A 27,476-nucleotide genomic window follows, 5' to 3' on the forward strand; every position below is an offset into this window, starting at 1 on the left:
TAACAGCCATGACATTTGTCGAGGTAGGCGTTCATTTTTCTTCGAGATATCACCACATCATGATTTTGGCCTTTCAAGCGGCCGAAAATGGCCGAAATTTCAGGCAACTGAGCTAGGCCTAAAAGATACTTCGTACAAATTCCAGAAACCCTTATTTTCGTGGTATAATATTTGTCCCTTTATTAGTTGACTGAGATATATTTGAGGTCTTTTGCTTTAATTCGACGGTTTTCACGAGGTGCCAAATATCGCCGCCCAATGGTTAACTGGTGTGACCCAACTTTTAGTCAAGTTTTCAGCAAGTCGTTTTTCAAACCTGTGCCAGTTTACTTCCATGGAAAAGCAATTTTGTCATAGTCTCTTGCACTGTTATCAATATCTGGTTTAGTTCAAATTGGTATCTACAGGGAAAGCAGAGTAATCGTTCTCACAAAATCCAAAAACAATCATTACTCTAATATTTCTCGCGAAATGTTTAGCGAAGAATATCACCTTATTTCGACTTTCTGCGATTGTTATCCATGATTTACTAAAAGATCTTCAGAAAATAGTTAGCTGGACTGCAGAAAAGAAATTTTAAGCGGTGACATTGTTATTAACCAAAGTAAACATTTTAAACTCACCAAATCCTTACCATTGTCTAGGCTAAATTTTTCGCGAAAATCTATTTTTAACGTCACGCTGCATGGAAAAACAATTTGGATCCTCAGTTCGATAGTCTTTTTTGCTGTCGTGTAGAACAAACTGCGAGTTAATAGTGAGCGAACCTTTACCCTAAATTTAATTTGGGGAGTTCTGTAAACTTCTTGTTTACATCTATTTCTCGTTTTGGAAAGGCGTGTTACGTAACAGATTTAAAGGTCAGACAAATGGACTTCGAAATGTTAATCTTTTCTCCTTGGTTTTGAAAACGTGCAGTGTTTTCTCGGATCAGAAAAATCACATAGCATTGTGGGTGGCGGGTCAGTTTTTCTTCTATTATTTGCGTGCGAACAAGAGGGTCGAGGAAAGACGTCAGATGTGGTGTCTATTTGACGCAGCCAAATGTAAACAATGAGGAAATACAGGTTATAACAAAACTTCGCTGCTATCCGGCCTACGAAATGATCAGGACAGACGACAAACAAACAGACAAGGACAGACGACTGGAAGGACAGACGACTGGAATAAACATCTCAATACATGTGATTGTTGCTAGGTCAGGATTCCCAGCGGAAATCTTCCTTGCTTTCACTGTTGTCGTTTGTATTGTCACAGGTGTGTACACCATCTTGTTTTCCGTTTCATTTCCTTCCTCTATTACCTCGTGCACGCAATTGGCACCACAGGATACTAGTACACGGTGTTGTTTTCCGCTCTGAAACGTTTACTTTCAACAAATGTAATTTAATGTTGCTCTTGTCAATATGACCACAAAACCCCCCAATGCAACGAAATTACATCCAAATTAGTATTGACAATTTCTTGTTAATTTTACTGCCGTTGAAGACAACTATTTAAAGTGCATAAAGAATGAGATTGCATGTTTGTGATCCGTGAACGTAAATTTAATTACATTTTGCGCACAACTGCTATCAGCTTGAAATGTAGAAAAATATTTTGGTGGGTAGGAGAGTCAGTAGGGGAGGGGTAGGGAGTGTTGGGTATTTATCCAAGTGGCCACAATGAGTGCAGGCTCCTCTTCTTTCCCGCCAATTGTATCATGTGGCTTACAGCACACAAACATGGACGATTCGGACAATGAATGTTAGCTAATTCATTGCATTTCATTACTTGTCCCTGATTTCTTCGACATCTGAGGTGTTCGTCTGAGCATCATGCAGTTGCTTGTTAAGTCAGTAACCATAGTTTTGTCTTTACTGTTCCGTCTTCATGTTGTAATTATCATCCCCAGTTTTCATGCTTTCCGCTAGGAACGTCTGGCACTATGACCCACCAAGTGCAGACTCGGCCTTTCCCACTTATGTCCAGGATTGAACGCAAGTATTGTTTAATTAGTACTTCATATTTGGCAGGGTTATTTGACATTTTCATATTACTTCATAGTTGACAGAATTGTGTGTGTTTTGGTGACTTTTTACTAACGAGGACACTGTGATGCTTATCATAAAGGATTTGAATTTCATTAGCATTCAATCCTGGACATATCTGGCCTTTCGCGAAGCCCGAATAACAAGCAAGTTATTATTAATAAACTAGTGGTAATCACAGATTAGAATGATGCGTTCACGCGTGTATTACAAATGTTTCGTCTACTCTGGTGGTGTTTGAATGGTTCGACAGAAAACTCAGTTTGATTGAATGTCAGATAACGATCTGCATGTGAAGTTGAACTAGCAATGAACAGATTATAGCCTAAGGTAAAAGTGATTTTGATTAATTAAGTATTAACTTGTGCTGGACAAAACATTTTGCAGGAAAAATATATGAACTGTCACCTTGCAAGGACAGCCTTTTCTTATGGTACGTATGCCTTGGTGACACTTACGATTCAGTTTCAGATCGACAACAATTGTAACAAATACTTCTTGAGACAATAAAGTTTTGACCAGCAATCCTGCAAGACAGCGCATCGCCAAATGTTTCTAAATTTTGTGTTCGTATTTGTGTACAGTGTCATCAGAGCTCGAGCAGTCCAAAGTAGTTTAGACAAGAAATTCAATGCTGAAGATTTCTATTTCTATCTCATGGAGAAACTATTTCTTCACGAGAAATCGTGTATACGCATATGTTTGAAATGACGTAATGATTTGAATAAAGAAATCACATGGGTGGACGTAGGGTTAGGGTTAGGGTATTCTTCGGTCTGATTTAAGATTCCAAACACCACCACCTTGGTTTTCTATGAACAATGAAATCTGGGAATAAGTGACAGTCACGTGATTAAACTGATGGGGAACATCTGGAAGAAATGGATCAGTCTTCTAAGTTGCGAGTCTTTGCTCATTGCAGTCATTTTCATTTTTCCTTTTTTGTTTATTTCGTTAAGTTTTTGTTTTGGTTTGTTTTTTTTAATTTTCCAAGCTGATACCAGTTTATTTTTGTTTAAGTTAATTTTTCGAAAATTTGATTTTACATACTTTTCCCATGATTATAATTATGCGATGTTCCAGTATGTTCGGGAATGTTCCGGGATGTTCCATGTTCCTAGTTTTATCGACGGCCCAACTGAGTTGCTCTGAAGATTAACTGAGATAGTTTTGAGGTGGTTTATGACAAAAAAAAATCTTGCCGAGGCAAATTAATTTTCATTAACCCGGCCAAAAGTGTAGTTGCATCCGTGTTAAGAGAAATGGGATGGTGATGAAAGAATATCTATAAAAACAAGATGGTTCCAGTAATCTGAATGCCAAAAATAAAACGAAATAATGGAATGGATCGTTAAAAAAGAAACGATCATATTTGTCCAGACAGTAGTGTGGGAAGAGGGTGCAGAGCGGAACTGTGAAGCCGTGAAGAAGTACCATTGCGTAGTGGCAACGGAGAAGAGACTACCCCCTACTCACCACCACCCACACGCTGTTTGCAAGAAGGTGGTAGACAAATCTGCTGTCCTAGACGACATTTCAATTTGATTTAGTTTTCTAAACGCGTAAACCAGCTGAGTGTTTTTTTTTTTTTTCATCATTTGGTTTTCTGTGGATTTTCTTGGGCAACTTGCGAGATTGAAAACTCAGACCTCAGACCTGTAAAACTGAGACCCTCAAAACGGAAATTCAGACTTGAAAATGTCAGACTCTCTGCGCATCTCGAAAACTCAAACTCGCAAAATATCACAACTTTTTATTCGCAGCGTGTTTACGGCGGATTGCTTCAAGACCTTTTATTTACTGTTCTCCATGAAATGTCACAGGCACAATCTGCAGAGAGGGGAAAAAACAGCTCACGATGGTAGATTCCTCTGCGCGGATCACGAAAATAATTCGTATGTTTTTGTTTTTTTTTTTTTGGTTGCTTAATAAGTGTAAACCAAATTGATGAAAGTTATTTTATACTTAAAAGCCATTTAAATAGCTCGAGGTTTATTGCGTGACAGTTTCGGATATTACATACTACAGATTGTTATGCTTCGATTAATTCTACTAAATTAAGAAGAGTTTTCCGGGTCTAAGTTGTCGAGACGCCCAAAGATACCTTTGAATCGGCAAAAAATTATCACAAGCTTCATAGCAAGTGGTCGTAATTCAATTGCATGCACGAGGTAATAAAGGAAGGAAATAAAACGGAAAACAAGACGGTGTACAAACCTGCGACGATACAAATGACAACAATAGCAAGAAAGATTTCTGCCGGCAATCCTGCAGACCTAGCAACAATTTTACGTATTAAGATGTTTATTTCAGTCGTCCGTCCTTTATGATCATTTCGTAGGCCGGATAGCAGCGAAGTTTTGTCGTAACCTGTATTTCCTCATTGTTTACATTTGGCTGCGCCAAATAGACACCACCTCTGACGTCTTCCCTCGACCCTGTTGTTTGAAAAACTGACCGGCCACCCACAATGCTAGGCTTTTTTTCTGATCTGAAAGACCAGTTACTGTTTCAAAAACAAGGAGGAACCTTTAGGTAAGATTGACATTTCAAAGTCTTACCTTTAAATCTGTAACGCATCATGCCTTCCGAAAAGATAAATAGATGTAAACAAGGGGGTTCGCTCACTATTAACTTCCAATTTGTTCTATACAACAGAAGAAAAGACCATCAAACTGAGGATCCACTTTGTTTTTCCATGCAACGTGGCGTTAAAAATATAATTTTCGCGGGGAAATTTAGCCTAGACGGTAAAGATTTAGTGAGTTTAAAATGTTTACTTAGGTTAATAACGATGTCACGGCTTAAAAATTCTCTTCTGTGGTCCAGCTGACTATTTTTTTTTTGGCAAATCTTTCAGTAAATCATGAATAATAATCACAGAAAGTCAGAATGAGGTGACATTTGCTAAACATTTGCGGGGGGGGGGGGGGGGATATTTTTGAGTAATGATTTTTTTTGGACTCTGCAAAACCAGTTACTCCAGTTGCTTGTAGATACCACTTTTAACTAAACCGGATATTGATAACAGTGCAAGAGACTATCACAAAATTGTTTTTCTGTGGAAATAAACTGCTGCTCTTTTAAAAACTGACTGGCTGAAAATGACTAAAATTTTGGTCACGCCAGTTAACGATTCTGCAGCGACATTTTGCATCTCGGGAAAACCGTCGAATTAAAGCAAAAGACCTCAAATATATCTTAGTCAACTAATAAAGGGACAATTATTATCTCACGAAAATGAGAGTTTCTGGAATTTGTACGAAGTATCTTTTAGGCTACAGTTGCCCGGAATTTCAGCCATTTTCGGCCACTTGAGAGGCCAAAATCATGATGTGGTAATATCTCGAAGAAAAACGAACGCGTACCTCGACAAATATCATGGTTGTTAATCTTTTCGGATAGCTTTTATTCTGTGAAATGATGAAGGTCAACGGCCGACCTCGATCTTTTGGTCCTGCCTAGGTTTTCTTTGACAATAGAGACCTTAAGCAAACACTTGAGGCGGTTAGGTGGGGGCGGCGATGGCCGCGCGGGAGTTGGGTTGAGACAGCCTCCTCTTGGCGCGAAATTAGAAAATTTAGCTTTCGTAGAAGCGGCGGCGAGCAACGGCTGTTTTGCTTTCGTTTTCAGTGGTCCAATTTGACTTTGTTCGGGGATTTTACGAGCATAATGGCAACTTTTCGAGAAGCCCGAGACCTTCTAGCTGTTGCATGCTTTGAGGACATCATAGACTAGGATGAATTTCTGTTGCTGAGGGATCTACACACGTCGAAAAATCTTTACTTTCCTTACGAAGACTGAATCAGCCTTTTCTTTACTAGTGCAACCAAGGTCACTGGCCTCTGCCTCCTCCCATTTTTCTGATATTTCTTCCATCAGAATATCCATCTCGCTATCTTCGATGTCAACTCCACTCAGTTTCGCCTGATATTTTCGTTTCGCCTTGAATTTGTCCAGTAGTAGTTTGAAATGTTCATGTACGTTTTTCCGCTTCCCCTGAAACTTCACGGAGGTTTCGTCATTCAGACGATCCGTGATGGCATTCCATACTTTTCCTCGATCTACAGTCCTTGGTTTGAAGATCCATGGTTCTGAAGCTCTGACTTCTTTCGCTAGGATCAAATCATGAGCTTCTGTCCATTCCATGATCGAGCTAGAAGAGAGAAAACAAAAGCTTATTAAAAACAGGTCCTGTCTATCGATTCACCTTTCGGAAATAATCCAAAGTTATAGAGACAAATTGGAAGAACAAAATAGCATTTTGCACCAGCAAGTACTTGCAATCTAAAGGTTTAAAGTCTACAAGAACATCACTCAGAACGATGTGAATCCAGGAAACTCACCCATTTCTTTTGCTTTTCTCTCCTTCGCTTGCCATTTTTCTTCTTCACTCACACCTCCAATGTGAAGTGAGATTTTCGCTGTAAAGTAAACGAAATATCAAATATCTGCAAAAAAAAATACAAAGAGACGTGTCAAAAAACATTTTTTAACTTTATAAAAGAGTTTCTGTGTATTTTAGGTGCTACAAATGGGAAAATAAAGCGACCGTCTCTCGAGGCGGCCAAACCTACCTTTCTCGCCGCCGCCACTGTTGGAAGACGCGGGCAACACTCCACGTGATTATGCCAATTAGCTCGAGAGCGGGAAATTTTACTTCCGGTTGGCGTCCACCTCGCCGCCTCCAGTGTTTGCTTAAGGTCTCTAATGACACTTAATATATCCTAGTCACTATTTGCCAAAGGCAAAGTGAAGATTGGTGAATATTCACGAATCGTCATAATTGTTTTAGTATAATTTTTAGAGGTGAATATCAAGAAAGTTCTACCGAATAATGGACAACTTAAAATCACATAAGCCATTGTTTTTTTGACATACACATATACATTGATTGTGAATCAGTTTACCCATCGAGTTCGGCAGTAAAACAAACAAGTGAGACATTATGAAAAATAAATTCATCCAGTACCTTTGTTTTATCCTTGTTGACTTCATCCACAGTTGTCATCATCTTTTAAAAATGAGTAGCTTTAGTATGCAGAAAATCAAATTTTCGTCAACTGATCTGACCTGCTGGCAATCAAGGGAACCACTGTATTTAGGATTCTTAAATGCCTTGAATACGAGCTCCTGAAAAGATTGCTGTTGTAAGGGTGACAGCAGTCATTTTGGAAATTCTTCATTTTTTTGAAATATTTTAGACTTGTAGTGGTGTCTTTTGAACAAATGAAAATTTCATTCAGCAACTGTCTGTCATGTTTATACTTGCTGAGATGGCAAAGGTGGTAAAGCTTACTAACCAAACTCAGAATGTTATATTCACTGCCTAGCGCGGTGAATACAGCGTCATATGCTGAGCTTATGACCAGTCAGAATGTAAAAAATTATAAGAAATTACAATAATTAAATTAATTAATAAATTAATTATGTAATTGATTGATTGATTGATTTATTTATTATAGAAATTACAATGATTTTCATGAACACGATCTTTATGCGGGGTTATAATTATTAGCCTTATTGCTGCCGTTAAGTGAAGATCATTGATCTCACACTTTCCAAAGGTTGGGAACAGCTCGTTACTTTTTTTCATTTTGGTCATGTCGTTTTCTGGATTGTTTGTATTTACTTTTTCCCCCTTTTTTACAGTTGTCCGCTGTAAATCCCTGCAAGCTCCAAAGGATGGTCAAGTCACACCGAGTTCTTGTGAAAGTTCTCCAGAATATGACACTACATGTCTCTTCTCTTGTTCCAAAGGCTACAGGCTGCATGGAGAGCCAATAATGACTTGCTCTAGTAATGGACAGTGGTCGAAAAACACCACGTCTTTTTGCAAAGGTTGGTCTCAATCTTTACATTCATCTATGTTTCTTTGTATTAATTTTGTAAGAAGTTGTGTACAAATGAAAGAGGGAAAGTGAAATTTATTGACCCAAGTGTTTCCCTTATACTTGAATCTGTGAAAAAAAAAAGAAAAAGAAAAAGGAAAAAAAAAAAGGTACTAGATATGAGATGAAGAGACCCATGACTGATCATTATGCTTTACACGCTTGTGTTACTGTTTTGATCATGTACCGGGCATAATTTGAAAACCAAATGTGAATATTCCATTCTTATTTCGTTTTAAGGATGTTCGTGCTTACTGTTACTGCACATCCTTTCTGTGTACGAAATTTGTGTCACAAGGTCAGGCCATGTTATACATCGAGTGCATGCGCTAAGGAAGAAATGTAAGCTATTATGGGGTTTAGCACCTGTTGTGCTAACTTCGCCTGAAATTTACTCTCTTGGATGTTTTGTGACCCCCATTTTTCTTTCTGTAGATCAATTCCTTGTGAGTGGGGTTGGGCTGAGATCCCACCTTCGCCCAATTCCAATGTTGAAAGGGAAATATGATGTCATTAATTTTTGATCTTTCTCTGATATCATGCGTAGAACCTGGCAGATGTGATCTCAGCAAGAAAATTAATGTGCGATATTACAGTTACAATCACTGACCACAGAATTGCTGGTTTTCAGTGCCACGCAATTCAAAATAGATCAAAATAAAAATCAAAACCGGTCAATAGATAAAGTCCAGAATCTGGGAAACGAAAGAAGGTAAATATGCAAAGACTCTCGCCAAAACTCTGGTCACAGCAATTTATCTTGTGCGAGATATGCGGAGAAATTTTTTACCCAAATTTATAGAGATTTGTATGGAGACGCCATGCTGGTGCCCATCCGTATGGGCACCAACACGGCGGCCGGAAACCAGCAGAAACATCTGTCACTGAGTTTTGCTACAAAAGCGTGAATTTATCCCTCGAGGAAATCTAAAACGTTAAAATAATACTTTTTCTAAGACATGAACTGTTCAGATAGTCAAGTTCCCCGAAATAAGTCACTTTTTTAACCTTCATGACAGCTCTCTAGGCAGCCATGTAAATGCCGCGTCACGCAAAAGCTAAGAAATTCAAGCGTAGTGTACCACATAACCAAGAACCCATTCGGAGCGAAAATTTGTATGAATATTAGTTTTCAGCTGCTCTTATACATCATTTAAGTAAAATCCCAGGAAGATCAACAGTTTTGTAGTTCGAATTTTAGTGACGTCATAAGAAAAGCAACAATAGACCTAAATATAGTAAAGGACAAAACATGACAAAATCGATCCAGCCCTGATACAGAATAATGATAACCAAATGCGAGGAATAATCCTCAGTGTAAACCATGCCCAGGGCCGGGGCAGAAGAGTCCTGAAATTTTCGTATAGGCATCATCCAACAAAAAATGACGTCACATCCGGTTTAAACTGCGCTTCGCGGCTCGTTTCACAAAGCGAGAAAATGGCGTTTCAATTACCCATGATTTCCCTCTATTTGTAAACCATCAGTTTCGTTTCATTTTATATTGAGTATGGAAGGATGTTGCAGACACATTACTTCGACTTTTGAAGCAAAAATTTCGGGAAAAGAGAAAAGTTTATTATTCTTTTGAAGCAAAATATCGGAGAGCCTTCCGTCATCGTCGGGCCAATTTTACACATTTTCAAAACTGGTGTTGTTCCGACTTTTGGTTCTTGTTGTTCGTGATTTAGTGATAACAATAAGTGCAATAGCCTATAATGTTAACAACAACCTGGATGAAGTATTGCTGGCCATAGTTTGCACTGTGTACTACGGGAACATAATTAACAGAAGCCGTTTAGCTCCGAAAGTCGCTGTCACCAGAGCTTTTGTTGCTCTTGGCTCACGTCTATTGGTAGAAGAGAGAAGCTGGATCGCATGCTGAAGGTCAGTATCCCACATTCCTACATCTCTCGCTGAAGATTGTTGTTTTCAGTGAGATACAGTACATATGTATCGGTAGTTTGGGGTCATCAGTCTCTTTCTCTTCTGTGAGTGCTTTTAAAACGCCCAGTAAAAACTTGATTCACGGCATGGAAGCTTATGCCTCACTGGATCGAAATTCGAGCAAGATTTTTAAGTTCTAGTCCCCTTTAAAAGTAATTAAATCAATTATTCAAATCCAAGCCATCAGAGGGAATCTGCCATTGAAGCTGCCCTATGTTAAGGTCCTGTTTATGGACCTTCCCCTTTGAAAATCGTGGGGGTGTTCTTTGAGGCAACACAGGTCCCATTTGTATGGTCTCGGGTACCCGGGATAGTCCTCCCCCTGAGGCAACTTTATCAAGTGTTTGTATGAGAAAATGTAGCCCCTGTAGGCCGAGTAAAAGTTGACCCTGCATGATTATTCGTAACTCTTATTGAATAATCAAATGTGTAACTATCCCTCTTTGTTTAAGTTTCCCTCACTCATTTGATCACAGTGGGTTTTGCTGAGTTAATTTTCTCTTCTTTGATACAAATTGCTGCTTTAAATCTTAAATCTAGGCATTACGTGACACTCGCCATGCCGAGAGTTGTTCCAGTTAGGTGAGCCAAAGTGTTTATGTATACTCAAAGAAAAGTTGTTGGTTACTTTAGCTGCCAAGGCGAGTCAACTTGCCCACCTGAATTGTCTCGCCCCCAAGTCTGGTTCGTCATCCTCGTGTAAACGGTTGGTTGAATTTTGCAAAGAAATAAGTGAAAAGTTAGCTCCGCCAGGGTAACTCGGGGAAAGGGTTGTCTCTGGTACACAAGAGCCATTCTATTTTATTTCCATTTTCCCTCTTCCCTTTTCAACTGATTATGCAAAATATACTGTCCAAAATCTTTATGGGTACTGGTGTTTGAGAGTGTCATCTTTATCACTACTGTGGAATGTACCTCACCATACGGCCACCCTCGTTAACACAGCCACCTAGTTATTATGGCCACTCTATTCTGGCTCAAACAAAAGCTCAGTCGGTCATTTTCTTATTTATTAATTATACAGTCAGATTTTTGTGACCTGTTGGTGACCAGATTAACAGAATTCTGGCACATTGTAGGAGTAATTTATATACAATTTACAGCAAGCAACAGGCATCATTTTGTTAGTGAAGTCCCATGCATATATGTAACTCTTGATTATTTTAAGATTTTATCTTTATTATGTCATCAAGGCAATAATATTTTGATTCCTGCTCCAGCGGTAGGGGGGGAGGGGGGGAACTCTCCTCTATGTGCTATATACAGCTGTGCAGCCCCAAAGGGTATGGTTATTCAGTCGTTTTGGTCATAAATACTCTAGGGTAAGGCTTTTGCCCTCTAGTCTTTAATTTGTTATGTTTTTTTAGAATAAGCTACCTCAATTTTCATCATTATTGATAAGACCATCAACAAAAGTCCTTCAAAACGTATGTTTAGGGCAACTGTAGCAGTCGCAACAGTCATAAATGGGGTAGGGAAAATCACAGATTTTGGTCATAAATAGGTTAAGAGTTTAACGTTTGTGAAGAGGGCTGCACTGACCCCCACCCAATTTTTCTGGGATGTACAAAACACATTTTCTTAGCAGTTACATGTACTACAGTCTTGCTTTAGTAAATCAAAATAGTACTTGCTGCCAGGTACTTTATAAAAGTATAACCCCTCCAGAAGCCTTCACAAAGTTCATGTAATATCAGGTGCTAACAATTTTTTTTTTGCAGCTGATTAAAATTTGGTTTTAAATTGCACTGAACTGGTGCAGATTTAATATACATTATATTTTGTCACACTTAGTTCACTTATTTTAAGACTACTCAGCAGCAACTAGTACCTCTTGTATGACCATGCAGTAGCAGTATATTCCAAACAAAAACAAAAGTACATGTATATGTATTACTATCCTGCCTGGAAGAGTGTGTAGAGAGAGCACACAGTGCAGTGCCCTACTGTATGTCTTTTGTTAGGTATAATAATCTTAAATTTAGAAGACTCATATTGATCTTAGAATTCACAAAAAAGTTGATTTCTTGACAACTCTCCTTTAGCTGTGTCACTTCATAATAAATTAGCAGTTTGGTATGTTGTAGCATAGAACTTTAATTAATTAAGTTATCACACCGGTATCACAGAGGTCATGGGTTAGAATCCAGTTCACACCTAATTTTTTTTTCAGGCTATAATTTCACCTTTGCTTAAGTTGTGTATAGTACGTTGCAATGATCAATCATGTCTTTATAAGTTGATCAATGTATATATGTCCCACTGACTTATACTTCAACATTTTATCTTAAAGTTTGTTTATTTGTTTTATTGTGTGGTTCTAGAAAATGTCCATACCCACCCCAAGGAGATTATTGGAAATTCCAGGGATGGGGAGGGTCTCAAAAGCCAAACTTTTTAAAGAAAAGTATTAATAAAAATTGGAATTTCCATAGGGATGGGATGGGGAGATCTCTGTTAAATAAATACATAAATAATATGTATAGGCCCATTATCTGATGTGAAGACTGTGCAACATATCCTGGCCAACGAGTTGCCAAGGTGTAGCATCCTTGTTATCAATTTCAAGTACCAAATTAAAGAAGATCAGCATGTTAGATGGGAGAGGGGAATTTTTCAAAATATCATAGACTAAAAATATATATATTTTCCAAACTCAATCATGTTAGTAGTGTTAGTGTCTATTTATTTATTTATTTATTTATTTATTTATTTATTTATTAATGAATACCTGTGAAGAGATAGTCATACATTCTTGCAAATATTCTGGGAGTCTCCCACATACCAGTTAGATCATCCAGTCCCCCAGAAAAGTTATGAAATTTATTGTCCAAGTAAGCTACTGAACCATGGGCTCCAGTGGGGACAGTGCTATTATGATGCAATTTGCAGATGTGCTACATGATATGAGCTCAACAGTTTTGTTACCATGGCAACAGACTGCATTTCAGACCTTCCCTGATATTCTAGGCTTTTCTGGCCACCTCATGGCCTTGATTAATGTTTTTCAAGCTGAAAATCACTGCATTATTGAAATTGGGTTAGAGGGGACTGGAAAAGATTGAGTTGCCACTTGGGAACATATTTTTATAGCCATATTAGTGTGTTACCTGTAGAACTATAAGGCTACCAAGTTTCAATGATCTCTGCTGTATATATGGTCTGCACTTGATGTAATATTGGGTTTGGTGTATGACATCATCAGTCCTCTCATTTGCATATATTTTACACATTTTAAACTTAAATATCTCCAGAATTAATGCAAATATTTGTTAAGGTAAACAGCATTTGTAATCTATAGCGGAATTCTATTTGATACTCCTAAAAATTCTGAATCAAGGGGTAAACATTTGATGATAGTAATATGCCAAATCATTGAGTTGAATTTATGCTGCTGACATTTACATGTACTGTAAGGTGTTGAAGAGAATTTTGGAGGGGAATTTGGTGTGTTTATTGAATTGCCAGAGGTTGGTTGGCTGGTTTTGTTATTGCTTTGTCATTATCTTCCACGTATTTTTTTTTTAAAGCAGAGTGCTTGGTGGCAAAAGCAAAACTGGCAATATTCTCACTTACCTGTGTTTCTAAAGTCATGTTTTTAGGTTTTTGGGGTCAATCTATTAGTAGTTGCACTGTCTTAAATTACAATAGAAAAGATATGATATTAATTATGTAAGTTATACTTTGGTATCGTTCATACCAAAATTACAGTAAGTTTCTGGTTCAATGTTTGCCTCCGCATTAATTTGATTAAACCACTGTAGTTTATTTTTTAATGGAATTTAATTCTGTCAAAAGGGAGGTGGGAATCTGAGAGCAATAGTGAACTAGACCAACAAATATACAGAAATCTACCACCATTGCTTTCATGGCTGAGTGGAGATGAATCTAAGTCAGACCAAAATTAGAAAAAAAATTACTGATTTATTGGAGAGTTTAAATGGGATCCTGGCTATAGGAGTGTAGGAATCGGGGCTGAGGGGGGTGGGTGGTGTGCTTGTGAATTTAAGAACCTCTCTGAAAGTGTAAACAAACTGTAGGTTTGAAAAGTTTAAAGCGGAGGTAAAAATTATACTTTAATATATCTTGTTTATTAAGGTGGTAATGAGCATAATACCCACTTAGGGTGAGTCATTGAAACAATGACATAATTTATGTTTGTCTTTTCTTAGGTGGTTACCTCCTGGCATATACACCCCACACAGGCATACAATGTTATGATTTAGATGATGCAACCTGCTCTCCCATGTTTAACATACACGTAAGAGTATTGATCAGTGGACCAGTGTACAAGTGTGATTTCTCTACTGATAATGAGAATTATAATAAAGATACAAAGCCACTCTGGTGTGATTTGTTTAATTATTCCTTAACGGTAAAGTGAACCAGTTAAACCAAAGGTTGCACTCTGTAAGATCAGGTGTACAAAAATTAAATAGACAATTTCACTACATCAATTTTATTAATTAAGTATACTTCTCTGCAAAATATAGTTGGTATGTTGTTGTACTGGTAAGAATATAATTTGGAAATTTTTTATGCGAAATGTTTCCATTTAAAAATGTAGCTCAGATGCCACAACTATAGTTCTCCTTTCTGTGGTGTTTTCTTTTGTGGTAAATTGTGAAAACAAATTATGTTGACCTACATGTAAGTTAAAAAAATATACAAGTAGTAGCTCTTCTGAAAAAAGAATAGTTAATTTGCTGTTGTTTCTTCCTGTTCATTTTTTCCTTGAACATTTTTATTTTCCTTATAAGTAGTTTAGCTAGCCATAAAAATGTTTTGTTGTCTCTGAGACCATTTTCAAGATAAAAAAGTGATTTGTATATAAAATTTGAATTTTTTGGGGTGGGGGTGGGGACCTTTTCAGAATTTCCCGACAAAGGTCACAAGGTACAAGGGAAGAGGCAAAAATAGAATTTTAAGTGTTAAAACATATGTTTTCATCATCAGTTTGGGCCTCTCTGTGAAGCTGCATAGTATACTTGAGGATCATGTTATACCCATTTTAATTCAAAATACACATGGAAACTTGCATTGACAATCACTTAATCTCTTGGCACTGTTTTGTTTTTTAATAATTGCCTTTTTTCACAAAACAATAATTTGAACATCTTTGTTTCACAAGCTGGGAGAGGGGGGGGAGGGGTATTCTACAAAGTTTTAAATGGAAAGGCCTTATCTCAAGGTCAATTACCCCTTACCCTTTTGTATATATTTGTACCATTTTGATAGAAATGGCACCTCTTTTGTCGACCTTACATTGCAAAAGGGTAAATGTACCCCTTTAACAAACCTATTTAAGAATACTGCATCCCTTTTCTATTCCCTTGGAAAGAAGTTAATAAATAATATTACAGAATCTCTTCATTCTGGCTGAGGAGAGTAAATGAGAGCTTTTCAACAACATTTTAGAACCAGAAGAATGGAATCCCTAAATGACAGATTTTCCTACGCTTTCATACACCTCAACTTGTGAAATCCCTATCATTAATTTTATACCTGAAGCCTGAAAAAGGTACTCATCGTGAGCTGAGCCTCCTCATATAGGTCATTACAGAGAGCCTTCCCACATACACAAGTCAGGAACTCTTGACAAGTACTGTAAGTAGATGCTGGCTTTAAGGCTGGTCTGAGCCAGCTTCTTCAGTTTTTTGGCACAAACTTGTTGCTCTCCGTCAATTTCTAGTACAAAACCTTTTCTTTGCTGATCTGGTCCAAGTTCACAGACACTAGCATCACTCTCACGACACTGACTCTATCACTGTCACTCACAGTCTGATTCTTCAGTTTCACTGCACCATGCTTCATCATCACTCATCGTTGTTAGACATGAGTTCATTAGCTTGTAAAATTCACCAGCCTGGCAGTGTCACTGTTGCTATTGCCTGTTCCCAGACTTCCTTTTATGGCTAGGTGTAGGGGCATGAAATTTCACTACTGTTTACGAACAATTTGTTTAGATGACGTATTGAAAGTGATGAATTACTGAAAATTGTCGGTATTGCTAGTGTTCTCTCATTTCCTTAGGGATTGAAATATCTTGATGTGAGATTACAAAGAGAAAGCACACTGAAATATAATGCACAGTTTTTTAGTAACCTTTCAAAATGGGTTGCCAATATGACAGGGATTAATAGATGAGGAACTTGGTCTGCAAACAGGGCAAATGAGAGGGTTTGAAGAAATTAAAGGTGCATGCTTGACCTCAGTGGGGGGGGGGGGGTATTGGAACTTAGCGCTGCTGACGTCTAACACTGTTGAAACGGAAAAATAAATTTGATTATAAATGAGAAAAAACCACGACATGTCCAAATTACTTAATCGCCGTTAAAACTAATCCTCTTGCTTTTTTTTAAGGGGTTCACGGCCTGCCTGTAACGAAGCGTTTATCAATTAAGGGATTGCTTAGGGAAAACATATCTTGTTTAAGGTTCTTAACCAATCGTAACATATTTTATGGCATCCGTTTGAGTCATGAGCAAACACACGAGTTTGTGTTAGTGTCGATCGGCAAGAAAGTTCTGCAAAGCGCGTTATGTGTGTGGGTTTATTCTTGCAGGGATACGATTAACAGCACTTAAGTACTCTCGAGTGTTTGGCAACAGTAAATTTTAAAAAAAGGCGCTTCTGTTAATAAGGTTCCCCCATGTCTAGAAACCTGTCATTGTGCATTTTTCTTAGTGTGATGCCTACCTAAGAGAATAGGATATTTGAATTGAGTGCAACTTACCTAGAATTCATTATTTCCACACAAACGATAACTCCTGTGGAATTCAGCGAGGAAGAAATGGCGACATTTCGTAAAAAACACGCCTTCAAAACAGCGTGTTTTTGAATAAATAATTACCCTGTCCTTCAAACAAACTGATATGACGAGGAAGAAGACAAAATTTTGTTTATCGTGGCCAAATAAAACGTTAAAAATATCCGGCCGATTGCAAAATATTACCATTTTACTTACTGAGAGAACGATTATGCCATGTTCAAATTTGATTTTGCCGCTCAGCGCTCTTTTTTACCGGATGTGACGTCATTTTTTGTTGGATGATTCAGATACACAAAAAGTGCCAGGCGTCGCAGAGTGTTCTCCCCCGCCCCTGACCATGCCCAAACTAAAGTCAATGGAAACGGATTTCCCATGACTATCCTAGGTTTAAATTTTTCGACTCGCACAAAATATGGCGAATCGGATTAAGTAGCAATAATATACCTTTTAATTACATGTACATTTAACTCTAGGGAGGAGGGAAGCCTGGGGAACATTTACCTGAGTCTGCACAGTAGAACTTTGTAAGAGTGCTGCAAGTACTCTGAACATGTGACTGCCCCTTCCCCCTTACGGTTACTGTAAGGTTCTTGGGCAGTTTATTTTCAATAAATGGAAGGGCATGTCTGTCTGACCCTTTCCTCTACGCTATGTACCTGTTGTTGCTTTAGTCTCCCGCTGGAATTAATTTGTGCGAGGCATAATGGTTAGTCATGGGTCTTTAAAACTTCTACCTTTCATACTGGGCATTTTTTTTGTGACTTTATGACTTTTTTGAAGCAGCCAAAAGATTGAGCCATTAGAAGACAGCCTGAGATGTCTTTAATATTTTTGCTCCAGTATGAGGGTTAGCACTTTCATTTTTAAAGATACCTGACTTTCTCCCAACTTCCCAATTTTCTAAAATTGATCTAAAATATGCCTTCACTATAACTCCTTTCAGGTTGATGACTTATTTTTTCATGTTCATATTGTATTCTTTCAATACCTACAGATGTGGAAAGCCCTTCCTTTGGAGTAACTTGCCCCAAAGATATCAAGCGTTTTGCAGACAAGGCAAAAAACTATACAATGGTAAAATGGGCTCCTGTTGTTGCCACTGATAACTCTGGTGTTGTACCAACTGTAATATCTACTGGTGTGACAAACATATACTACAAAGGAAGACACGAGGTGGTTTACAATGCCAGTGATGCAGCAGAAAATTACAGAATCTGCAAATTTTATGTCACCGTCGATGGTAAGATGTTTACAATTATTCCAGTAACTGCAAATATGACCAATTCCACAAAAGATAGCAATTGTTTTAATTTTTGCCTGTCAAATGCACCCACAATAGAAGCTCCTTAAGGTTACCGTATACCTTCAGGGGTGTCTCTCGTGCAAGCAATTTAGCGCACGCAGTTTAAGCGGTACATACCTATTAAAACCCCTATATCAAATTATAGCTTATAGAGCTGGCTATAGCTATCAAACTATGCCAAGAATTTTAAAATAAAATGAATTGTTGAATTTTTCACGACCACAAAATGAGTGCCCGAATCATCTTTGGAAAGCTACAAGTTGAAGCAAATTCTGTTTTTTTTTTTTTTTTCTTGCCAATTTAATTTTTTTCCTCGGTTTCAGGACCCAAAGTGCTAAGAAACGGTGTCTGTGTTTTGCCATTTTCAATTGCAGTAAAAAGTTACAGAACATTTTCAAAAAAGGATTAAAAGAATGTGGAGTGATCGTACAAAAATCGCTCTCGAAGAAAAAAATATTTCAAAATTAACAATTCGCAGACATGTTTTTGTAGTTCATATGTCAAACTTGCTACTGTCCAAATTTGAGGGCAATTTAACAAATTCCCTTTGAGTTATAACTCTTTAAAGTGCCCGGTTCAAGCAAAAAAAATTACTCGAGAAAACAGCGCTAAGAAAAATCTTCTGCTTTGCAAACAAGCTCCACCCACAGACACCTCTGACTGGGTTCTCAGATAACTGAGCCAATCAGTGCAGGGAAAGTTTACAATGCGCTCAAGGTGCCAAAAAGGGTGAGAGAGAATTTTTCTGTGGGTCGGTTTTTCTTTAAGCTGGTCTGGCAAAAAAGGAAAGATGAAAAAGTATACAAATGCCAGAGGCTGGGCAGAGAAAACAAACAAAACAAAGCAACTGTGCCTAATCAACTGTGCATGGATAATATTTTAATGGGTCTCAATAAGTCCAAAGATTCGTCGATATCGGGCTCATCAGACGACTCTCTTTTGTCTTGCCTCGGTGTTTTTGCCCGCCTTATACGTTAGCTATAGCTTCATCTGGAGGGCAAACTTTCGCTTCTTCACTCATTGAGGTATTTTCTTTCATTTTTCGCTGTTTTCACGTTTACAACTAGTCCATGTTTTTAATGTGGTGTAAGTGTAGTTAGAATGTAATAGAATTACACCTAATACCAAAAATGCTTGGTAGTCAGGGCAACAATGCTGATCAACTGATTAGTCAATTCGTGACATCCGTACAGGTAATTCCCACGAAAATCGTCTGGGTTCATTGTATATGTGCCATAGGGCTGTCAATTAAGAGGTGCTGCGAATTAATTTCGCCTGATTCACGCGTGCGAATGAACTGTAGCAGCAGCGCTTAGGCGCCTTCGCGATTATGTTAATGTTTTTTCATTTTTTTTGTTATGAAAGATTTTGTATTCATATTTTTCAAGTATAATGTTTGGTTAATTGTCAAGGAATAAACCGTTGCAAGTTATTTTTAGTTGGAGTCGTTGGAACTTCTTGAGACATTGGTGCCGGGACCAGGATTCCGTCGAGGAGCTGCAGAAAATGGGCGAAGATTTGAAGCGATTAGCGTCAGAGGGGCATACCGTGGACATTGCATAAGAGCAGTAGAGGCGGCAAGTGAAATTGTGGTGTCGTATTCGCCTAACTTGTATGCGCTTGAAGATGTGTTCGAAGGACTCCGTAGCAGAATGGAACAACTCTCATTACAGAATCAGAAGATTGAGCTCGGTGTCCCAGAAGATAACATTAAAGAGGAATTTTTGCAAACACTTGAATACACCGATGATTTGACGGGAGAAAAGAACAAGATTGCAAAATTCCTTTGCGATGCAAAAGCTCAAGTTAAACATGAACAGGTTGAAAACAAGTCGGCAAGCTTGAAATCTACGATGAAGAAAGAGGCGATTCATGTTAAATTACTGAAAATTACATTGAAGTCTTTCTCTGAGAAACCCTTCGAGAGGCTGTCGTTTTGAGACAGTTTTCAAGCATCTGTTGACAAAAATACCGACATTAGTGGCGTGGATAAAATGAATTATTTGAGTGGGCTATTGAAAGGAGAGGTCGCAAGAGTTATGGAAGGTTTACCATTGAGTGAAAGCAATTACCAAAGAGCCGTCAACCTACTCAAGGAGCGTTTTGGGCAGACGCAAGTGTTAATCAACGCTCACATGGATGCTTTACTGAAAATTCCCTCTGCCGCAAATGATATAAAGAATATGAGGTCCCTTTACGATGCATGTGAAGGATAAATACATGGATTGGAATTGCTAGACGTTTATCCAGAATCTTATGCAGACTTGCTTATTGCTATCGTTATGAAAAAATTACCCGGAGAAGTGAGGCGTATCACAGTATTGTGGAAGAGTAATGAGAGCGTAATTCGAGGAAATTCGCGAATTTCTGGGCTTTTCGACGAAAAATGGCGAAGTTTTTGTTCACCACGAAAGTTCGAAGAAAATTCAACGAATTTTCTCGCCGCCCATTGTTTTAAATGACCCGAATTTTCGAGCAGTAATTCGTGTTTACTGATAATTTATCCCGATTTTTCGAACAGAAATTAGCTCTCCTCAAATTTTCCTTCGAACTCTCTAGCAAAAATTCACTGTGTTCGTTAAGTTTCCCATCGATTCCCAGTAGTGAGATGAATTAAGCCAGAGCAAAACAAGAACGCGCGCGATAAAAACGTTAATATCATCGTGAGTGATAGTAATATCTCAAAGCCTGTTCTCACAAACTTATCTTGCTTACGTCCAGAGAAGGTTGATATCACTTTGTTTGTTACAGTCTTAAAGCTCGCAAGCTCAAACGGTCTGTTTGCCAACCTGTTTTCAATGAACAAGAAATGCTACTCATGAAAGTACTCGCGGTGCAGCCACAATGAACCGCAACCTTGCGATATTACTGTCGAAGTTTCGAATATATTATTGAACTATTCAGGCCAGTCTCTTACAGTGGGAGTACGGTATAAGCTTAAATAAGAGCATCTCATTTCTGCTCAGTTCGCATAAGAATCCTTTGGCTCGTGGCAGCCGTGTCTCTCCCTTTTGCACTTGCAATCTGAACGTCTCTGCACTTTTCCTTCCCTAATCCCGTTTCTTTTGCACTTCCAACATGCTCAAGCGCGGTTGCATGTCTCCATCTCTTATTTACGAGTGCAAAATAAAGAGGGAGTGTCGCGAATAATATACTATCCATCATGGCAGGCGGACAAGAATGTGGCGAACGTGGTAACAGCTGAGGGGACTGGGCACGTGGTGGGGCCGTATGGCGACCTGGCACTAGATAAACAACACGTCTGCTTGTCCATCAATCACTGAATTTAATGTCGCGTTGGATGAATTTTGAGGTGAAGTAGCCTTCAAAAAGACCTTATTAAAAATTTTACTTTCGTCCAAGTTTACCTGGACTAGTGGTCCGACTTGTACTGGCCTTGCTGGCACGGTGACGTGGCAAAGCTTGAGTTAGGAAGTTCGTCTCATTGAAAACGATCAAAGGATTCAAATTCTCTACGTTCTTCCCGATGAAAGACGGATTAACACATTAACAACAGCGAATTTTATAGAGGAGTAAAGCGTCAACGTGACCGCGATTGTTCACAAGAGAGCGATACATTGATGGCTCGATACTGGTCAGCGCACTGCACTGCGATATTTCGCATACTGCAAGCGGAATTATCCCTTTGGTAAGGACTTCTCGTTTTGGTCTTGAAAATGCCGCGAATTTTTGTCCTTTTTTTAAGAGAAATAATGCTCAAGACATTGCGAAAAGACGCTTGAATTTTTGGGTGAACTTTCAAAGAAAGTTCGCAGAGACAAAGAATGAAATTCGTGCATTTCGCTCTCATTACTTTTGCACAATACTGTATGTTGAGAAGTCATGATGAAACGACGTGGACCTTGGCTGACCTTAGAAAGCAACTTCGGCATGAGATGGAGACAAGGGAGAAGAGCAGTCTAGGACAGTTTGACAATTGCAAAGAAGTGTCAGTACCAAATCCCGCTTTCAATTCCAAGTTCCCTACTGCTGATGCCTTGTTCTTTGGTGCCCTGGGAAGAGAGAGCGCCAAGAAAGACTGTACGTTTTGCGATGGGCCCCACCTCTCGGAACCCTGTAAGATCGTCCCAACAACTGACCAGAGACTTGAATTGCTCCGCAATCAGAAAAGATGCTTCAGGTGCTTTAAGAAAGATCATATGTCAAAGGCCTGCTACTCAAAGAAGCGTTGTTCGTGGTGCAATTGAAAACATCATTTGGCGTTGTGTAAATCCACTGGAATTGACGGGCATAAACCTTCTGATACAGATGCAGCCGAAGAAAATACAAGCAAGAGAAATCCTGAGAAAGAAGATTAGACCATCCCAGAAGGATCTACACTTGTCGGCTCGACGCATACTTCTCAAGATACCATCTTACTGCAATCAGCACTTGTGGGTATCGCCGCAAGTTCGAGAAGTTGCCAAGCACACGTACTATTTGATAGTGGATCAAAGCACACGTTTATCTCTCAAATTTGGCCAACAAGATTAAAGCTCAACCGTTCAAGAAAGGAGAATTACTGCTGAGCCCGTTTGGTCATGACAAGAGGACCAAGGCAGACTTCAAAATGGTCAGAGTCTGCCTCATGGCTGATGGAGAAGGAATCAGCATTAATACCTTGGTGTCCCCAGTAATCTCACCTCCTATCTCTGCACATCTTCAGGATGAGTATCTCAATTTCCCTTATCTGCAAGGACTTTGTTTAGCAGATCCAGTGAGTATGAGAGGACCACTGGAGATAGACATCATCTTTTGCAACGATAATTATGGGTCGTCAGTAACTGGAGAGATAATCAAGGGAGATGGACCCATGGCTATGAATAGCAAGTTTGGCTGGCTCTTATCAGGACCAGTGATCCAAGCTGAACGGCCGACAGAAATTATTGAAACACATTGTTACAGAATCGAAGTCAAGCCTGCTCAAGACCATGAAACGCTAAACAAAATCCTTCCTCGATTCTGGAAGTTAGATTCACTCGGGATCGCTGACTCGCCCAAAGTTGAAGATGAAGTGCTCAAACATTTTAACGAATCAGTGAGCTTCAACAAACAAGAAGAAAGGTATACAGTCCAGTTGCCATGGAAACAAGGCACGCCGCCGTTGCCATCTAGTCTGGGACTTTGTAAGAATAGACTGTATACGTTAGTGGGTCGTCTGGGAAGGAATCCAGGGCAGCTTGTGAATTATGACCAAATCTTCCACAGCCAGTTAAGAAGAAGGGTTCACTGAAAAGGTGCAAAACTCTAATCGTCACACTGGAACCTTGCACTACATCCCTCATTACCCTGTTATTAAAGAAGAAAGAGATGAATCCAAGATACGAGTCTACGATGCCTCTGCAAGAATTTCATCTGATGCTGCTCCCAGTCTAAATGATTGTCTTCACATTGGACCGTCACTTCTGCCAGACCTGAGTGTGTTGTTGATGAAATTTTGAGTTCCTCAGATAGCCATGACAGCAGACATCAAAAAGGCCTTTCTTCAAGTTGAATTAAGTGAAGTCGACCAGGATGCAACAAGATTCCTATGGATTAAGAACCTTCAAGAGCCAATCGATGCAGAAAGGAACATTTGATCCTATAGATTTCATCGAGTGTTGTTTGGAGCATCTCCCTCACCATTTCTCCTTGGAGCAACTCTAAGGCATCACCTAGACAAGCAAAAGGATGACTGGGTCGCAGAGGACCTGAAGAACTCCTTGTAAGTGGACAATATCCTCTCTGGAGTTAGCAACGATGATGACGCGGAGCACTATTACCGCCATTCACGACAACTCTTGGCTAGTGCAGGAATAAACCTCAGGCAGTGGACAACTAACTCAAGTAAACTGAAAGAGAGGTTTGTCGCTGAAAATACCATTGCTACTGACAAAAAGTTCTGGGCCTGGAGTGGGATTCAAATGCCGACACAATCAGTTTTCCTTTAATGAAAGTCGTGTCAGAGACTGAGGCGCTTCATTATCAGCTCACAAAGAGAGGTGTTTTGAGTATTGCTGCAAAGGTGTTTGACCCACTTGGATTACTTGAGCCATCCATAGTGAGAGCCAAAATGATGTTACAAGAATTGTGGAAACAAGATTAGCTGGGACAGCCAATTTTCAGAGGTGCTTAAACCTCAGTGGTGGACATGGTTTGAGGAGTTGAAAACCATTCTGCTTATCCAAATTCCAAGATCATACTTTCCATCAGGAATCTTTTTTGAAGATTCCAGCAAGAAGGCTTAAGGAGCAGTGGCATATCTCAGGGCATAACAAGACAGTGGTGTGCAAACTACTATCGTAATGGTTAAGAGCAAGATTACCCCTATGAAGTCTGACAGACCACGCCTCGCTGGGAACTTTTGGCATCTTTGGTAGCGGCACGATTGCCCCATTTTATCTCGAAAAAACTGAAGCCTAAACTTGGACAGACGGCTATGGCTATGGCTATGTTCTAAGAAGTTACCAGATTGGTTTGTGTTAAGAAGGATTGAAGAAAATAATTAAGAAACTTACGAACCAGCATCAGGGGAGATATTGCCCTTCTGCATCTAACCCTGCCGATCTGCTTAGCCGTGGAGCTGCTATTGGCACCTTGGTTGATAAATGCAGCATTTGGTGGAAGGGCCCTGATTGGCTGAGTGAGTCTGCAGATAAGTGGCCTGTTTGGAGTGGTTCCAGCAATCATGTGGAACATGAGATACATCAGGAAGGCATGGAAGCTGTGTGCATGGCTACAGGGGAACCAAGCTCAAGCTTGCTAAATGTCATTGATCCTGAACATTACAGCTCTTTAAACAAGCTCTTGGCAGTAACGTCTCGTGTTATTCGTTTTATAGCTATATATGTTTTATAACTATCTCTCCCACTTGTCCATCGCTGCACTTATATCTTGATGACAATGCTGTTCTTTGTTGCCAAGGAAGATTAAAGAGTGCACCCCTTGATGATCAGTCCAAATTTCCAGTGCTGCTTCCCAGAAATGAGCATTTCACAAAGTTGGTTGCTCACACAAGTCAAACAGAAGTACTGGGTACCTCGTGGGCGTCAGTTCATTAGAAGCCTCATATGCAAATGTGAAAACCTGTCAAAAAATCAGTGGACCTCCGTATCGACCTGTAAGTTCCCTGCCGCTGCCTTCGTCGCGAGTGTGAGAATGTCAAGCATTTAGTACAACTGGTGTGGATAATGCTGGCCCCTTGTACATCAAGGGCTTCACTGGAGAAAAAAGTCCCACAAAGGTCTATATTGCCTTATTCACATGCGCAGTAGTTAGAGCCGTCCATTTAGAATTTGTGGAGGATCTGTCATCGGAGTCTTTCATTCGAGCCTTCAAGAGATTTGTAAGCCGACGGGGAGTTCCAGAAAGACTTATTTCAGACAACACAAAAAACTTCAAGGACTGTAGCAAGAGGATCACTTCCCTGTCTAGTCAGATTCTGGAGGCAGAGAAAATGCACAGATACTTGGCAAGTCATGGAATAACGTGGCAGTTTATCATTGAAAGAGCACCCTGGTGGGGAGGGTTTTATGACTTGTTGGTTCGATGAAGCAGTACTGAACAGTCGACTGCTGACGTACTTGTACCCAGACATTGAAGATAATTCGCTTTTATTTAACACTGGCAGATTTCCTGTGTGGCGACAGACTTACCACTCTACCCAATTTAGCTCACGATGAAGAAGATGCTGACCCTTTGTTCATTCCCCCATCTGAGCAAGCCCCATGATCCGGAAAGCAAGAACTTTCAAGGAGAATTAAGCACTATAAATCACTAATGACAACGTTCTGGATGTGATGGAGAAGAAAGTATTTGCTGACCCTGAGAGAATTTCATCGCCAGCCACTCAAAGGACCCTAGGCAAGGAAAGACAGTTCTGTCAAGATCGGTGATGTTGTTCTAGTCCATGAGAATCTTCCGAGAAGTCGATGGAGGTTGACTCTTGTGGAGAAACTTATTGAAGGAAGAGATGTTGGTGTCATGATGCTCAAGTTAAACTCACCAATGGAAACCGGATTCAATGTCCTTTGCAGTTGCTTTTTCCGTTAGAAGTGCAAGACAGTTTCTGATCATAAAGATATGAAATCTGAAGATATCAAGTCAACTGGTGACCCAGCAGGCCCTCAACAACCCTCTAGAAGGAAGCCTGCCACTGAAGCAAGACAAAAATTCACATGTGGACTCAGTGATACTTTTGACTTAAATCAGTTACTTAACTAAAATAAGGATTTCTTATTATTGTTGTGGGGGAGGATGTTGTGAATTAATTTCGCCCGATTTGCCCATGTGAATGAACTGTAGCAGTAATGCACGGCCGCCTTTGCGATTATGTTAGTTTTGTTTGTTGCAGAAGGTTTTGTATTTATATTTTTCAAGCATATGGTTTTGTAAATTGTCAAGGAATAAACCGTCTCAAGTTATTTTAAGATAATTTGGTTTTATCAACTGGGTTGATAATGTGAATTGGCCACCGTAAAGAGATTCGAAAGCTGACGCTTCAAGCGTTAGCCCTTTGTTGGAGCAAGTTTTATTCGCTCTGACAAAGGGCTAACGCTCGAAACGTCAGCTTTCGAATCTCTTTACGGTGGCCAATTCACATTATCAACCCAGCTGATAAAACCAAAATTAATTATCTTGTTATATTCCCCACCGAAGCAGCACCACGGTTTCTTTAGAAACTCATCCCCTCTAGTCAAGTTATTTTAGTAAGTGTCGTTGGAACTTCTTGAGACAAGAGGTAAACTTTTACCTCCGGCGAAAACGTAAAACCGCAATTTCTCCGCCAATATGTAGTCTTTTTCAATTTCTTTTTTCAGAAGTTAGAGATTACTCTTCGACCACTACTTTAACCCAAAAATCCAAATTTGAAGAAAATTACCGACCTGAAGGTATACTGTAACCTTAAGAATCATTACAATTGGATATTTTATTTTCCCTTAAGGGCTATGGCTCTTGGAACTTTTCTGGGAAAAAAATATATATTGCTTTAATTTACGTTTATCAGCAGCAAATTAGTCATATGATGGTTAGGATAGATTTTTACCCCTTATTACTTCATATTAACAAAATAATTTGGCAACTTTTTAAAATAACTGTCTACTCCTAGGAAATCGCAGTCATATGTGACCTTTTCTCTGTTTTATTTCAAAGTTTTACGATGTCAAGTGTTGCTCCCTCCCTTGAATGGCTTTCTAGTGGGAGACTGTGACAACGCTTATGGTTCGACATGCAGAATGAGCTGTAATGATGGATACAGGATGCTTGGATCAGAGAACCTTACCTGCCTGAACAAACCAGGCCAAATTGCAGGATACTGGGACAATCTGGCTCCAGTATGTAAAAGTAAGTTAGGAACTAGTAATTCTCAAAGAGATATTGAATGTTGCCTCTTTAGCCTGGAAAGGTACAACAGTAATTAATGTGCATTTTCAGGCACATGTACCATCTTACATTTCTAGGTAAAGGTCTATGTGGCTGCAATTGTTGCACTAAAAATGGAAACTTGTTTTCTTTGCTTTCTGGATATTGTTCTTTGACATTTCTATTACATT

The 27,476-nt window shown here is 39.2% G+C and overlaps 1 protein-coding gene across 1 annotated transcript in view; it reads left to right on the top strand.

The window, feature by feature from the left end:
* LOC145503288 (uncharacterized) overlaps positions 1-27,476 on the top strand; it is a 109,142-nt gene that overhangs the window by 20,779 nt on the left and 60,887 nt on the right. The window contains exons 11-13 of the mRNA XM_081482779.1: positions 7,683-7,871; positions 17,635-17,880; positions 27,076-27,267. Of these exons, the coding sequence (XP_081338905.1) occupies positions 7,683-7,871; positions 17,635-17,880; positions 27,076-27,267 (627 nt within the window). The remainder of the gene's footprint in view (positions 1-7,682; positions 7,872-17,634; positions 17,881-27,075; positions 27,268-27,476) is intronic.

The sequence above is a fragment of the Orbicella franksi genome, chromosome 11, assembly GCF_964199315.1.
Source record: "Orbicella franksi chromosome 11, jaOrbFran1.1, whole genome shotgun sequence".
Taxonomy (NCBI): Eukaryota; Metazoa; Cnidaria; class Anthozoa; order Scleractinia; family Merulinidae; genus Orbicella; species Orbicella franksi.